The 12,224-nt window shown below is 51.9% G+C and overlaps 1 protein-coding gene across 4 annotated transcripts in view; it reads right to left on the bottom strand.

Annotated features, from left to right (window-relative positions):
- The window catches only part of TNIP1 (TNFAIP3 interacting protein 1), a 45,150-nt gene that overhangs the window by 12,145 nt on the left and 20,781 nt on the right, over positions 1-12,224 (bottom strand). For all 4 annotated transcript variants that reach the window (XM_057730799.1, XM_057730769.1, XM_057730789.1 and 1 more), the window contains 4 exons: positions 10,628-10,819; positions 6,322-6,416; positions 4,584-4,704; positions 789-878 (listed from right to left, as the gene is read on the bottom strand). In XM_057730799.1, coding sequence (XP_057586782.1) covers positions 789-878; positions 4,584-4,704; positions 6,322-6,416; positions 10,628-10,819 — 498 coding nt within the window. The remainder of the gene's footprint in view (positions 1-788; positions 879-4,583; positions 4,705-6,321; positions 6,417-10,627; positions 10,820-12,224) is intronic.

Below are 12,224 nucleotides of genomic sequence, written 5' to 3'. Positions count from 1 at the left end.
GTTATCAGCTGTGGTCATCTCCAGGAGGTGAAACTCTCGATCTTCTTATAATGAGCATTATATTACTTTTGTAATCAAAAAAAAAAATACCTTACAGCAATACAAGAAGAAAACTAAAGTGAATACGCATATAAACAAAAGACCAAGACTTTCAAACATGCTGGAGGACCAGGGAGGGCAGCAAGGCCCCGGAACGGGGACGAGGACCGGGGCTGTGAGGAGAGGAGGGGCTCAGAGAACAGAGAAGACCGGGCTCCCACTTCTGGTCCAGAAATACCCGGGGTGGGGGACTGAGGAGCACTATGCATGAGACACAAGGGAAGAGCCTCTGGGAGACTCCTGGCTGATTAGAAGCAGTGCTGCCAGCAGGTATGGGATCTCAGCTTCTGCGACAATCCTCCCTGAACTAGCCGTGTGGTGACAGATGAAGCCGACTCCCCATTCCTGATGCTGAAACTTGCCTCTTATCACAACCTCGCTCCACCAGCCAGGGTTTACCATGGGAGCCTTCCTAAACTATAGGTGCCCTACCCCCAACAATTTTAGGCCATGCCAAATGCCACCTCCTCAGAGTGACTCCTGTGGGTAGGGGAACTGACCAGGAGACAAGAGCCGGGGCAAGGCAGCATGTCTCACCCATGGGCAGTGGTTTAGTGGTCACCATGGCAACTCATCACGGAGACCTGGGACTAGCCAGAGCCAGGGGGGCAGGGAGGGTCTTTGTCCTGCTGGTCCCGGTAGGGAGGAAGGGTCTTCCCTGACTACCACCACCCCCTCCAGCCACCTACCTCCGCACGCTGCTGCTCCAGCATCCTCACCTTCTTCTCAGCAGCACCCAAGGGTACCACCTCTGGGACTTTACCTGCTGTCACACCAGCCTGAGGAGAAACACAGAGGAGCCTTCACCAGAGCCTCAAATAACAATTCTCTCACCCACTCAGTGCTCCTCTAAGGCTGCTCACCCCTGAGACCCAGCCCTCCCTTGCCTCTCCCTTGCCTCTCTCTCCTCCCACCCACCAGGACACTGCTACTCATCCCAGCTATGACCGAGCCCCTTCAGGAAGTCCATGGAGACTTCCCTGATCCTCGGTGGCTCCCAGGCCTTCCTTCTCTCTCTCCCCTCCCCCTGCCCCCACAGCCAATTCTTATCCTGCTCAGGCTCTATCTCTAAGGCATTGCCGGCTGCCCTCTCCTCCCCCACCCATCAAGCCAAAAACCCTCTGGCCTTGAAGGCAAGAGTTACATTTTTTTTAAAACATTTTATAAAATGTTTATTTTTAAAATATTTTTAAACAGATACACAAATAAAGATTTGTGTGCATGTGTGACTAGTACATGTATTTCCTAGGTTTGACCTCCTAGAGGGCCTAAAGCAGGGTCACTCCAGTAGCAATGAGCACAGATCTTGGTTTCTAAATACCATTCTCTAACAAAAAGAAACAGGACTCCTTGCAGAAGTGGTTAATTTCAGGGTTGGGGGTGGGGAAAATATAAGGTGAGTATGGAGCAACTTGTGGTGTCAGAAAGTAAGGAAGTGCTCAATCATAAGAAGAAGGAGAAGAAGAAGGAGGAGGAGAAGAAGGAGAAGAGGAGGAAGGGCATGTCAAATGGGCATAGGAGACAATCTGTAAGAGCTTCCTAGGACCTAAGCTGGAACAATTTGAATAAGAAAACAAACTGAGATAGTGCTGGATTATAAGCCAAAGAATAAAATAAATATCCCTGAGTCCATATTAATAGAAAAAAAAAAATGGATGAATACATAAATAAATGGGGGAGAAGGGACAAGAAAAATTCCAATTAGTAAACTGAGAAGGAATGAGGGAAATACAAAATCACCATTAGAAGCCTATAGTAATAATCACTGCAGGTGAGATCCGCCGGTGGATACTAAAATTAGTACGAGGAGAAACAGGACATCTGCAGTCTCAGAGTGTCTCCTCCAAAGTAAATACTTATTAAAGACCCAACACAGCCAATAAAATAAATAAATTTTTTAAAAAAAAGTAAATACTTATTAACTACAAAGGGAAAATTGGTCCCTTTGTTATGGAGAACGCTGACAGACACCCCTTTAGCCAAATGATCAAGACTGAGTGTAAACAGACACATTAATATCATGTACCCTTGACATGATGCAAGATGTCACTTCTGTAATCTTCTTGTCCAAATCCATAACTTCAGTCTAATCATAAGAAAACATCAGAGAAACCCAAATTGGGGGACATTCTACAAAACAACTGGCCAGTATAACTCAAAAGCCTCAAGCCCACGAAAGACAAGAAGCACTGGGAGCTGCCACAGACAGAGGAAACTAAAGAGATGGGACAAGTGAATGCAATGCAGGATCCTGGATTTGAACCTGGTACAGAAAAAGGACATGAGTGAAAAACTGGTGAAATCTGAACAAAGTCTGCAGTTCAGTGACTAGTACGGTGCCAACGTTCATTTCCTGGTTTTGATCACTGAACCCCGGTTACGTAAGATGTCCAGGGGATGGGGAGATGGGCACTCTCTGAACTATTTTATTACTCTTCTGTAAGTCTAAAGTCATCTCAAAATGAAAAGTTCAAAAAAAAATTTTTTTGAGATAGGAAGTGTTGAGGTGAAAGAGCAGAACGAGGCGAGCAATTCAGAAATTGAACACAGCTCTGCCTCCAAGGCCCTGCATGACGTAGGCCGAGACCCACACCCTCTCTGGGACTCCGTACAAGATCAAACAGGAGGGGCCCCAACCTCTGACATCCTGTGGGCCCGACAGCATTTGTCCTGGAGTCACTGCCCGTATTCTCTCTATTGGGGGTGGGGGGAGGGGAGGGAGCGGTGTTCAGTGACCTTGTGAGGCTCAAGCGCCCCCTATAGGCGAAGGTCTGTAAGCACACCACAGAATCTGGGAGTAAGAGGAGAAGGCTGGGGGCTCCAAGGGACCGTCTCACCCTCTTTCAGAAAAGTGAGAGATGGGCCTGCCCCTAGAAGCCTGCTGCCTCCTGGAGGGGACTTTGCTTAACATTACTGGGGAAGGAGAAAAAGGGGGTGCCGTGCTCCTCAAAGTGCACCCTTAACCTCCACAGAGAAGAGAGGCACCATTAAGATCGACAGCCAATGTTCACTGTTTATCACATGCCAAGTGCGAAATCTACTTTACAGGCATCACATCATTGAATCCTCCAACAACCCTTTCACGTAGGTGTTAGTATCTCCATTTCACAGAGGAGAAAACTGAGGTCAGAGAGTTTACGTAACTTGTCCAAGGTGGCAGCACTGACAAGGGGTAGAGCCAGCATTCAATCCACATGCAACTCCAGGGCACAGGCTTCACCACTGTCCATAATGCACGCCTCCTATGGGACCTTCCTCCCTGGCAGGGCAATAAGGACATCTGGCCTTTCGAGAAGTCAATGATGTTAAGGGCTTTGGAAAAGTGAAGAGGCCTGCCCACATACTTTTGAGAACCCAGGGGAGATCAGGAGAGTCCACAAGTCACTTTCACAAGAGCGCAGACAAGGCAGGCTCTGACTTGAGGGGTAAATGGAAGAAAAGAGGGGCTTCATGGGCTGGGATTCAGAAGGCCATTCGTCAGCATGTGGCCGTCTCACAGCCCATGACTGCCTAATAGCAGGTGGATGCAGGAATCTGGAGGATGTGATGTCACAGGACTTCTCCAAACCTCCTACCACAGCTGTCTCATGGAGTGAGAGTCCCAACCCTGCCTCCCTGACGTGTGGAGAGTAGGTCCAAATCAGAGGACAAACTTGCAAACCCTGGGTAAACTCTACATTGTCACATAGTAATAAGGAATTAAGTTATTGGGATAATTATTACTATTACACAACTGAGGGATTTGTTAAAGACGTTGAGCCCTACTGTGCCGCCATTAAACCCCATTAAAGAGGAAAAACATGTCAGCAAAAAGTTGGGACTCAGCTCTGCAGCAAGGCACAGACCAGGCAAGGGGCCAGCCAGCTCCTGATCAGGAACTGGCTGGGAGCCAGCGCTGGGAGCGGCGGTGGGAAGCGGGCAGGTTCGGCAGCCCAGGGCATTAGCAGGCCTTGCTGAGTCAGCCCACACCCTCCTCTCTGCATGTCAGAGGCTCCTGGGCGCAATCACAGCTGCTAGGTTGAGCAGGTCCCCCTCACAGACCTGCTCAACCTAACACCCTCATTCCACTAGGAGTATCTGAGACGTTACACTGACTTTTGGGAGCCATCCCGTAAAAGAGACTTTGACAAACTGGAATGGGTTTAGGGGATATGCCCAGACTGCACAAATGACATGACACCACCTTTATGAGCAATGACCAAAGGAACTGCAGCTATTCAGCCTGGAGAAGAGAAGGCGTGTGGGGGCCAGGGAGCCACAGTCACAGCCAGCAGGCTGAGCGTGTGTCCCAGGGAACGGGATGCCCCCTGTGGCTGGCGGCAGAACAAGGGCTGAGGAGTGGAAGCTACAGGAAGGTGGACTGTCAGGACAAGCCAAGGAAACGCCATCTAACAACTAGGACCTTCCAGCACTGCGGCTGGCTCACTGCCCCAGGCTGGGCACCGGCCCACACGGTGCTGGGAAAGGAATTTCTGACCACATACCTGCTGCTGTGCGGCCGCCCCCTTCTTGCCCGCGCCTTCTGTCTTTGGTGAGCCTGGCCGCCCGGAGGCACCGTCTTTGCCGCTGCTCATCAACAACTTCCTGAGTTCCAGGTTTTCCTCCCTGGGTTGCAGGCAAACACAGAGGTCATATTGCTGGCCTCAGATCAAGGAGCCTGGCAACCTCAGACCTACTGCTCCCCCGAGTTGCAGCTGAGCGCCGGGGGGGTAAGGTGAGTCCCTGAGACCTACCCTCAGGTAGAACCACAAAGGGCATCCTTACGCCACTTTGCTCGGCTTCCCTGGAAGTCTCGGATCCTCACCAACAGGGTTTGCCCAACTGTGGGATGCCTGTATATATGAGATCTTCAGGATACATCCACACTGCATTAAATAACCCTGGATCACACTCTTCGAGAAAGTTCCACCCTCTCCAATTATCCTGAGATGTCCTGTGTGGCGCGTGGGGAAAGTCTCAGTTTGATGCTGATAGGTCCTGAACGCCTCTCTAGTGCTTGCTAATCTCCCATGTTAACAGAGAAAGAGCAGCCTTCAGCCTCAGAGCCTTCAGTGAGCAATTTGCCAGAATTAATTAACATCCATCCATCTTTGTTGTATTTATTGTTGGAGATACCTTCTACTTATTCCAGGTTATGCTGTTTTCCAGTTACTCTAGTGAAAGTTTTCTTTACAACAATCTTAAGTAAAAACATGATGCAAATTCAATTCTTAAGTAAATAAGGTAGGTGATATAGGACTAAGAAAAATGGTGATGTAGATTCACAGGTATGACTGAAATATGCAAAATATTTCTTTGTATTCTATTTGCCAGCTGGTTTCCACATAACAACAGGAAAACAGAGAAGTGAAGTGGCTTTCCCAAGGTCACACAGTGGGGACTTGCACCCTCGCCTTCTAATCATGGGTCTTTCCTCCAGCCTGGGTTTTTGGATCCATGGATGGAGTCACTATGGCTATAAAATTCCAACTGCTCGGCCATCAAGAAGTTAATAAATATATGCTGATTTAAAATGGCACAGTGGATCAGTAGTCACACTTGATTCCCTCTGGGCCTCACAGGCCTCTCCATGGGCCTCAGTTTCCCTCTGCAGGGTGAGGGGTTTGGCCCACATGATCTCAAAGGGCCCTCTGAGCTCTGACAGTCAAGATCAGCGTTTCTCATGTGTGATCCTGGGCCCACCTATATCATAATCACAGAGGCCCACTGGAAAATGCAGATGCCTAGGTGCTCACCCCAGACCCAATGAATCAGAATGTCAGCACAGGAGAGAGGGGTGGGAGCGTAGATCTGCAATGCCTCCCCTGACCCCCAGTGATTCTGAAGCATGATTATGTCTGAGACCCAGCAGCCCAGAGGAGCAACCCCTGGCTGTTCTCAGGAAACAGAGCAGGTCTGGATGGTGACCAGCAGGGGGCAGCAAAGTCCAGAGCCCTCTCTCCAACTGTTAGCAGGCAGAGGGGCACGTTCCCAAGGAAGGACTGCACTTTGTACAGACCTTTTTCTGAAGCTCTCAAGGCACTTTATAAACAAACATTCCCCAAGGTACTAAAAGGGCCACAGAGGAAACACCCAAGGAGAAGGACCAAGGGACCTGACACCCAAAGCAGGGCTCTGGGCACAGGCCTCAGAGCTCGCAGCCTGGAAACCAGTGCCAGGCACCACTGCCCTCCTCCCGCCCATCTGCCTCCTCCCACCCTGCTCTGAGGAGTCTGGACTTACCGCAGCCTCTCAGCAGCCTGATCCCGCTGCTCCAGGCCCTTGTCCAGCTTGGCCTTCAGGGCCTCATTCTCCTTGCGAAGCTGCTCACACAGGGTCTGCGGGGCAGAGAGGGAGAGGAGGGCAAGGTAAGGAAATGAGTGCGCCCCAAATGCAGGGGACGGGGGACGGGGCGGTGCCATAGCCATGCCAGGTCCCGACACGGCCTCGCCCAGTCCCTCTTGGGACAGCAGAAGCTAAGCCACGAGGCCCGTCCAGGCTCCTCTCCGCCTCAGGAGCCAGCCATGAGGACGCCTGACCAAGAAGCAGCCACAGGGCCTTCTGGTCCTCAAAGACAGAGAGCGCCATCCCTCCTCCTCAACACTGCTGTTCCCACAACCTAGAACGCTCTTCCCCACCAGCCTTCCCCTGGCTGACTTCTACTCCTGCTTCAAGTCTTAGCCTAAACATCACCTCCTCCGAGAAGTCCTCCCTGACTCCCACATCTCAGGTGAATTAGGTCACCTCCACTACCCTCGCCCACAGTCCCCTGCTCTCACCCTTCCTGGTACCTGTGACAATTAGACCTAAAGAACCATCAGTGTTGTTACTTTCTTAGTGTCCACCCCCCACCCCCTACTAGTCCATGAGCTCCCAGACGGCTGGGATCCCCTGTCCACTCTCTTGTCCACTGTGGGAAGCCCAGCCCAGGGCCCAGCACAGCTTGACACTTAACTCTGTTGAAGGAACACAGGACTGAATGGCTGAATGGCCAAATGAATGAAGGAACGTGAAGCCCTGAGTCCTCGGAGGCCTAGGGCTTAGGCGATTTGCAGCATGCGTGAGGCATCTGGGGTGCGAGGTTGTTAGTCAACAAGTCGGAAGACAGGGTGTCTGGTCAAGACCTCACCAATTCCCGACATGGCTCAGGGTTCCCTCACTTCTGAGACAGTTCCCTCCCCCTACAAGTGGGACAGCTGCTCCTCCCCTGCCTCCTTTACAGGGCTGCTGCGAGGACAAACAAGCCCGGGAGAGTGCAAGTGCCGTGAGCGGCCAGGCACGTGATAACCTTTGAAGACATGTGTTTGGGGGGGCATGGAAGATGAGCAACCAGACTCAGGGCCTCACAGATGGAGGGAAGGGAGGTGCTGACTAGCCATGGTGATACACCGGGTCAGTCCCAAGCGACCCAATCTCTCAACAAATATCTAGTGAGCACCTAACCCATGACCCATAAATGGCCAGGTGTTCTTCCACTCACCGCCTCAGTGGAGCCTCACAGCTTCCCCAAAGCTACGTAATTCTTCTCTATTTTAAAGGTAGGCTAGGGGAATTCCCTGGCGGTCCAGTGGTTAGGACGCCACACTTCCACTGCCATGGACCCATGTTCAATCCCTGGTCAGGGAACTGAGATCCCGCAATTCGCACGGTGTGGCCAAAAAAAAAAAAAAAAAAAAAGTAGGCTAGTGCAGGTGAAATACTGTGCATGAGGTTGTAGAGCTCTTGGGAATCACCAAAGGGATTAAACTCCATCTGGCAGACCCTGAATAGTGCCTCTTTCCCCTGTGATGAAAGAGCAGAGAAGGAAGGCGGCAGTCTGTGGGCTGGGCTGGAGGCAGAGACAGTGAGTGATATTCACCAGACCTTCCACCCGCTCCCTTCAGTGTCCATTTCCCAGGCTTGCCATGGTCATGTGACCAGTTCTGGCCAATGAAAGGTGAGTGGAAGTGACAAGTGTCACTTCTGGGCTGGCTTCTGCACAATTCTCTGGTCTCTTTTTCCCTGTGGCTGCCTCATATTCCAAAGGGCACAGGATGGTTGGGGCCTCGATGTGACCATGGACCAGAAACAAGCCCCTGCCACACAGAATGTGAAGGAAAACTTTCATGTTATCCAGGGAGATTTCTGAGTTGTGTTTCCACAGCAAAACCTAGTCCTTTCTGACTCACACAGGAGAGACTTGGGAAGCCTGGATGCAGGAGACAGCCTGGAAATGGGGGGTGGTTAGACACAGAGAAACAGAAAACCACTATGACTGGCTGCAATGTCCAGCAGAGACCTCATGCCATACCTGGCCTTAGAAATGCTGAGTGAACCAAGAAACGGATCAATGAACGAATGAGGAGGAACCAGATTAATCTACCTCCACCCACAGGCTGGGCAAACACCCAGGATGCCAGGGCCGTGGGCAGGGCCTCCAGGGAGCAGAGCATTCTGCTGTGGTCACTAAGGGAAGGCCAGGACGAGGCCTCAGGTGCTGTCCTTCTAGGCAAGAGGCAAACGCCCTGGGCACAAAGCAGATGGAGAGAGGTCATCACAAAGGTCATCACCTTCCATCAAAGGGGCTAAGAGAGCTCATGTGTGAGTTCATCTGTTCATCCATTCATTTGTTCATTCACCAAATGCACAGTCAGCACCTATGAAGTGCCAGACACTGGGACACAGCGGTGAATATGACAGACAAGGTGCCTGCCCCTCTAGCAAGACCTACATTCTAGCAGAGAGCACAACGCCAAAACCAAACACACAGTCAAGAAACCACTTAATAAAATTATTACAGACTATGATAAGAGCTAAGAAGGAAACAAAATATAAAAAATAACAAGGTGGGACTTCCCTGGTGGTTCAGTGGTTAAGACTTGGTGCTTCCACTGCAGGGGACACAGGTTCAATCCCTGGTCAGGGACCTAAGATCCCACATGCCACACAGTGCAGTCAAAAAAAAATCTGAAAAAGAATCTCTCTATATATACACACATATATATGTGTGTGTGTGGGGGGGGTGTGTGTGTGTATATATTAAAAAAACTGAATCACTGTGCTGTACACCTGAAACTAACACAACATTGTAAATCAACTATACTTCAATAAAAAAATTTTTTTTAAATAACAAGGGTTGGCAACACCACTTTTATGAGGCCCAGTATCAATCTTCATTTCAAAGCTGAAAAGTTAACACTCAAAGCAATCCCACCTCAAGCAATGCACCAGGTTTGCCTCCCAGAGCTCAGCCTTGACACCTCTGGGCCTCACTGACACCTGAAGGCTGTCTCCCTCAGCCTGGCCCTTCAGGATCCAATCACTCACCCGGCCTTCCAGCATGGACCCTCACCTGCGGTGGGGGTGGGAGTCCTACGGTCTCCCTAGAGTCCTCTGCTCCCCATGTCTCTCCTCATATCTGTGTCCAGCCTGGATGCCCCTCCTGCTCTTGCCAACCCAGGCCCTTCCCCAGGCTGCACACGGTGGACACCCCAGCACCCATCCGTTAACTGGGCACTCCAGTGTTTGCTGACGTGAGTGAGACCACAGGGTGCTGACAGGCCCAGAGGAGGGTCTAGGAGGGAGGAAGGCTTGGAGTTACAGCTCTGTCACTAAGGTGACAGGTGCTCAGGTCCCGAGCGGGTCCTCTCGGAGCCTCAGTTTCACCATCTGTGAATCCTTCCCTACCCCCAAGCCCTCAGGGCTCAGATCCCCTGCCCTGTATGGGTGACCCATCACAATAAAATCCTAACAGTGACCACTTTTCGAGCACTTACTATGTTCTAGACTGTACAAGGGGCTTCATTTAATTCTCACAGCAATCCCATGAGGGAGAGAGTTCCAGCCCCGTGTTACTGATGGGGACAGTGAGGGACAGAGAAGATAAGTGACTTGTCCAAGGTCAGAGAGCAATAGGAGTCTCCACTGGAACCAAGGACCACACGGCTCCAAGGCCTGGCCTGGAGATTCCTTCCTAGGAAGGAATCTGACTTCATTCCCACAGCACAGGGAGGTTATGAAAGGAAGCCTCCTTCACTGGGGAGGCAGGTTGGGAAGGGAGTTAAGAGCATGGACTTTAGAATACAACAGATGGAGGTTCAAATTCCAGCTGCACCATCTACTAACTGGTGGACCTTAGACAAAAAAAAAAAAAAAATCACCCCTCGAGGGCTGTGGCCCTACCTGTGAAGTGGGGATAATGATGGTTCTGCCTTGGGGGACAGGGGCAGTAACACACCAGGGCCCGGCCTCTGTTCCCCCTCTTTCCTCACCTGTATGTGAAGAACAAAGGCAAGGCTGCTGCCAACCTACCACATCCACAGCCTCAAGAGTAACCCCAACCATGAAATCTGCATCACCCACCCCATTATTTCCCAATTTCCTTCCTCTTCCTCGCCCTTCCCACAACTTCCTTACCCTGCTCACCACCTTGAGCCAGAAGCCCAAGTCGGGTCCCCAGCCTCATCCTTGGCAGTCCCCATGGCACCCTGGACTCCCCAGAAGAGCTGAAGTAAGCAGAGGGGGAGCCACACAGCAGATCCCAGGCCACCCTCCCCGGGCCCGGCCTCACCTGCAGGATGGAGGTGCGCTGTTCGTTCTTGTGCACCTTGGAGGCCAGCCGGTTGAACTCAAGGGCCATGCGGCCCAGGTGCGTGAAGAGCTGGCTGTGGTCAGGCTCCTCGGCGCACACGCTCAGGGTGGTCTCCAGGCGCTGCAGATGCAGCATCAAGTTGCTATCCTCGTGAGGCAAGGGGCCCAGCTCCTGGAGGGGGAGGGGACGTGGACCGCTCTTCACCACGGCCTGAGTAGGTGCCGCCCGTCTTTTTCCCTCTGCTTCCCCATTCCTCATGACTCAGTTTCCCCCTCTGATCTCAGCTCAGCCCAGGGAAATTCTCCAGTTACGCAGGCCCCCTGTCTGGGGCTGACTCACAGGGCAGGACCCGGGACTTCCAGGCCTCTGGCTGGCTCACCAGTACTGGAGCCACTTTCTCCCACACTTCAGGCCTTGCTGAGTGACTGTGGGTAAATCACTCGTCCACGGGGGCCTCAGAATCCTCACCTACATGTACACGCCCCTTTTCTTCCCTTCTACCCCACAGGGTTCTTACATGGGTGAACTGACACGTGATAACCGCCAGCCCAGGAAAGGCGTATCACTCTACATACAGCACTGCTTCTTCAGCTCAGGAAGGCTTGACCAGCAGACATCAAAACTGACTATTACGTCTACACGTGTGTCTTCTGGGGAACAGTCCTAGCATTCCTCGACATCCCAGAGGACCCGAGACTCAAAACGCATTAGGAATCATAGCTCTAGGTAATTCAAAGAATCCCGATCTAGCAGAGAATTAAGATAGGAAGCAAACCGTGGGCAAGACAGTCCAATCTCAGAATCTAACACTCTCTCTCCCCTCATCTCTCCTCCATCTAGAACACTCTCAGCAAAGACAGTGCCTTAGCTATGCCAACACCGTGTGCAAGGATCCAGAGGGGTACCTGACAGATGACTGCATCAAGCCCAGCTTCCCTGCCAGGAGTCCGAGTCCCCCCCTTCCCCTGCCTGAGCCCCCTCCCACCAGGCCCCGCACCTCCTCGGACGTCATTCCTGCGGCGTCCCCCCTGTTCATCCTTCCCGGCCCTGCCCACGTTTCAGCAGGCCTCTCGTACACATGTATGGGAATCACGGGACGTCAGAGCTACAAGGAGCCTCGGCGTTTGCTTTTGGAAACCGAGGTATGGGGAGAAGGAGGCTGAGTCCCCCAGTGAGTCCGTGGCAGAGCCAGGACCAGAACCTGGGCTTCCTGACTCCCCATCGGTGGCGACTCCCTCGTTTGACCTCTGCAGCAGTGGAAATGCCCAGACAGCCCCAGCGTGGTGTCCGGCGAATGCCTCCGTAATGCTGTTAGCACCTTATTCTAACAGACGCTGCTGCTGCTTCAACGCTGCCTTTATCCCGCCACTGCCTCTTTCCATACAGGATCGGAGGTGGGGAACGGTGCTCTATGTAAGGCTCGTGAGTTGTTTCATCTCTCTGACTTCTCCGACTGGCCTACAAGCTCCCAGAGGGCAGGGAGGCTTTCTTGTCTTTGCTCAGCACAGACTAGGCACATAGTGGGGCTAAGGAGGAACCTACTAACAGATGAAGTCCGAGGTCATAGAGTGAAATG

This window comes from Hippopotamus amphibius, chromosome 1 (genome assembly GCF_030028045.1).
Source record: "Hippopotamus amphibius kiboko isolate mHipAmp2 chromosome 1, mHipAmp2.hap2, whole genome shotgun sequence".
NCBI classification, from domain to species: domain Eukaryota; kingdom Metazoa; phylum Chordata; class Mammalia; order Artiodactyla; family Hippopotamidae; genus Hippopotamus; species Hippopotamus amphibius.
The sequence above is the reverse complement of the archived record's forward strand: the minus strand, read 5'-3'. Positions and strand labels throughout refer to the sequence as shown.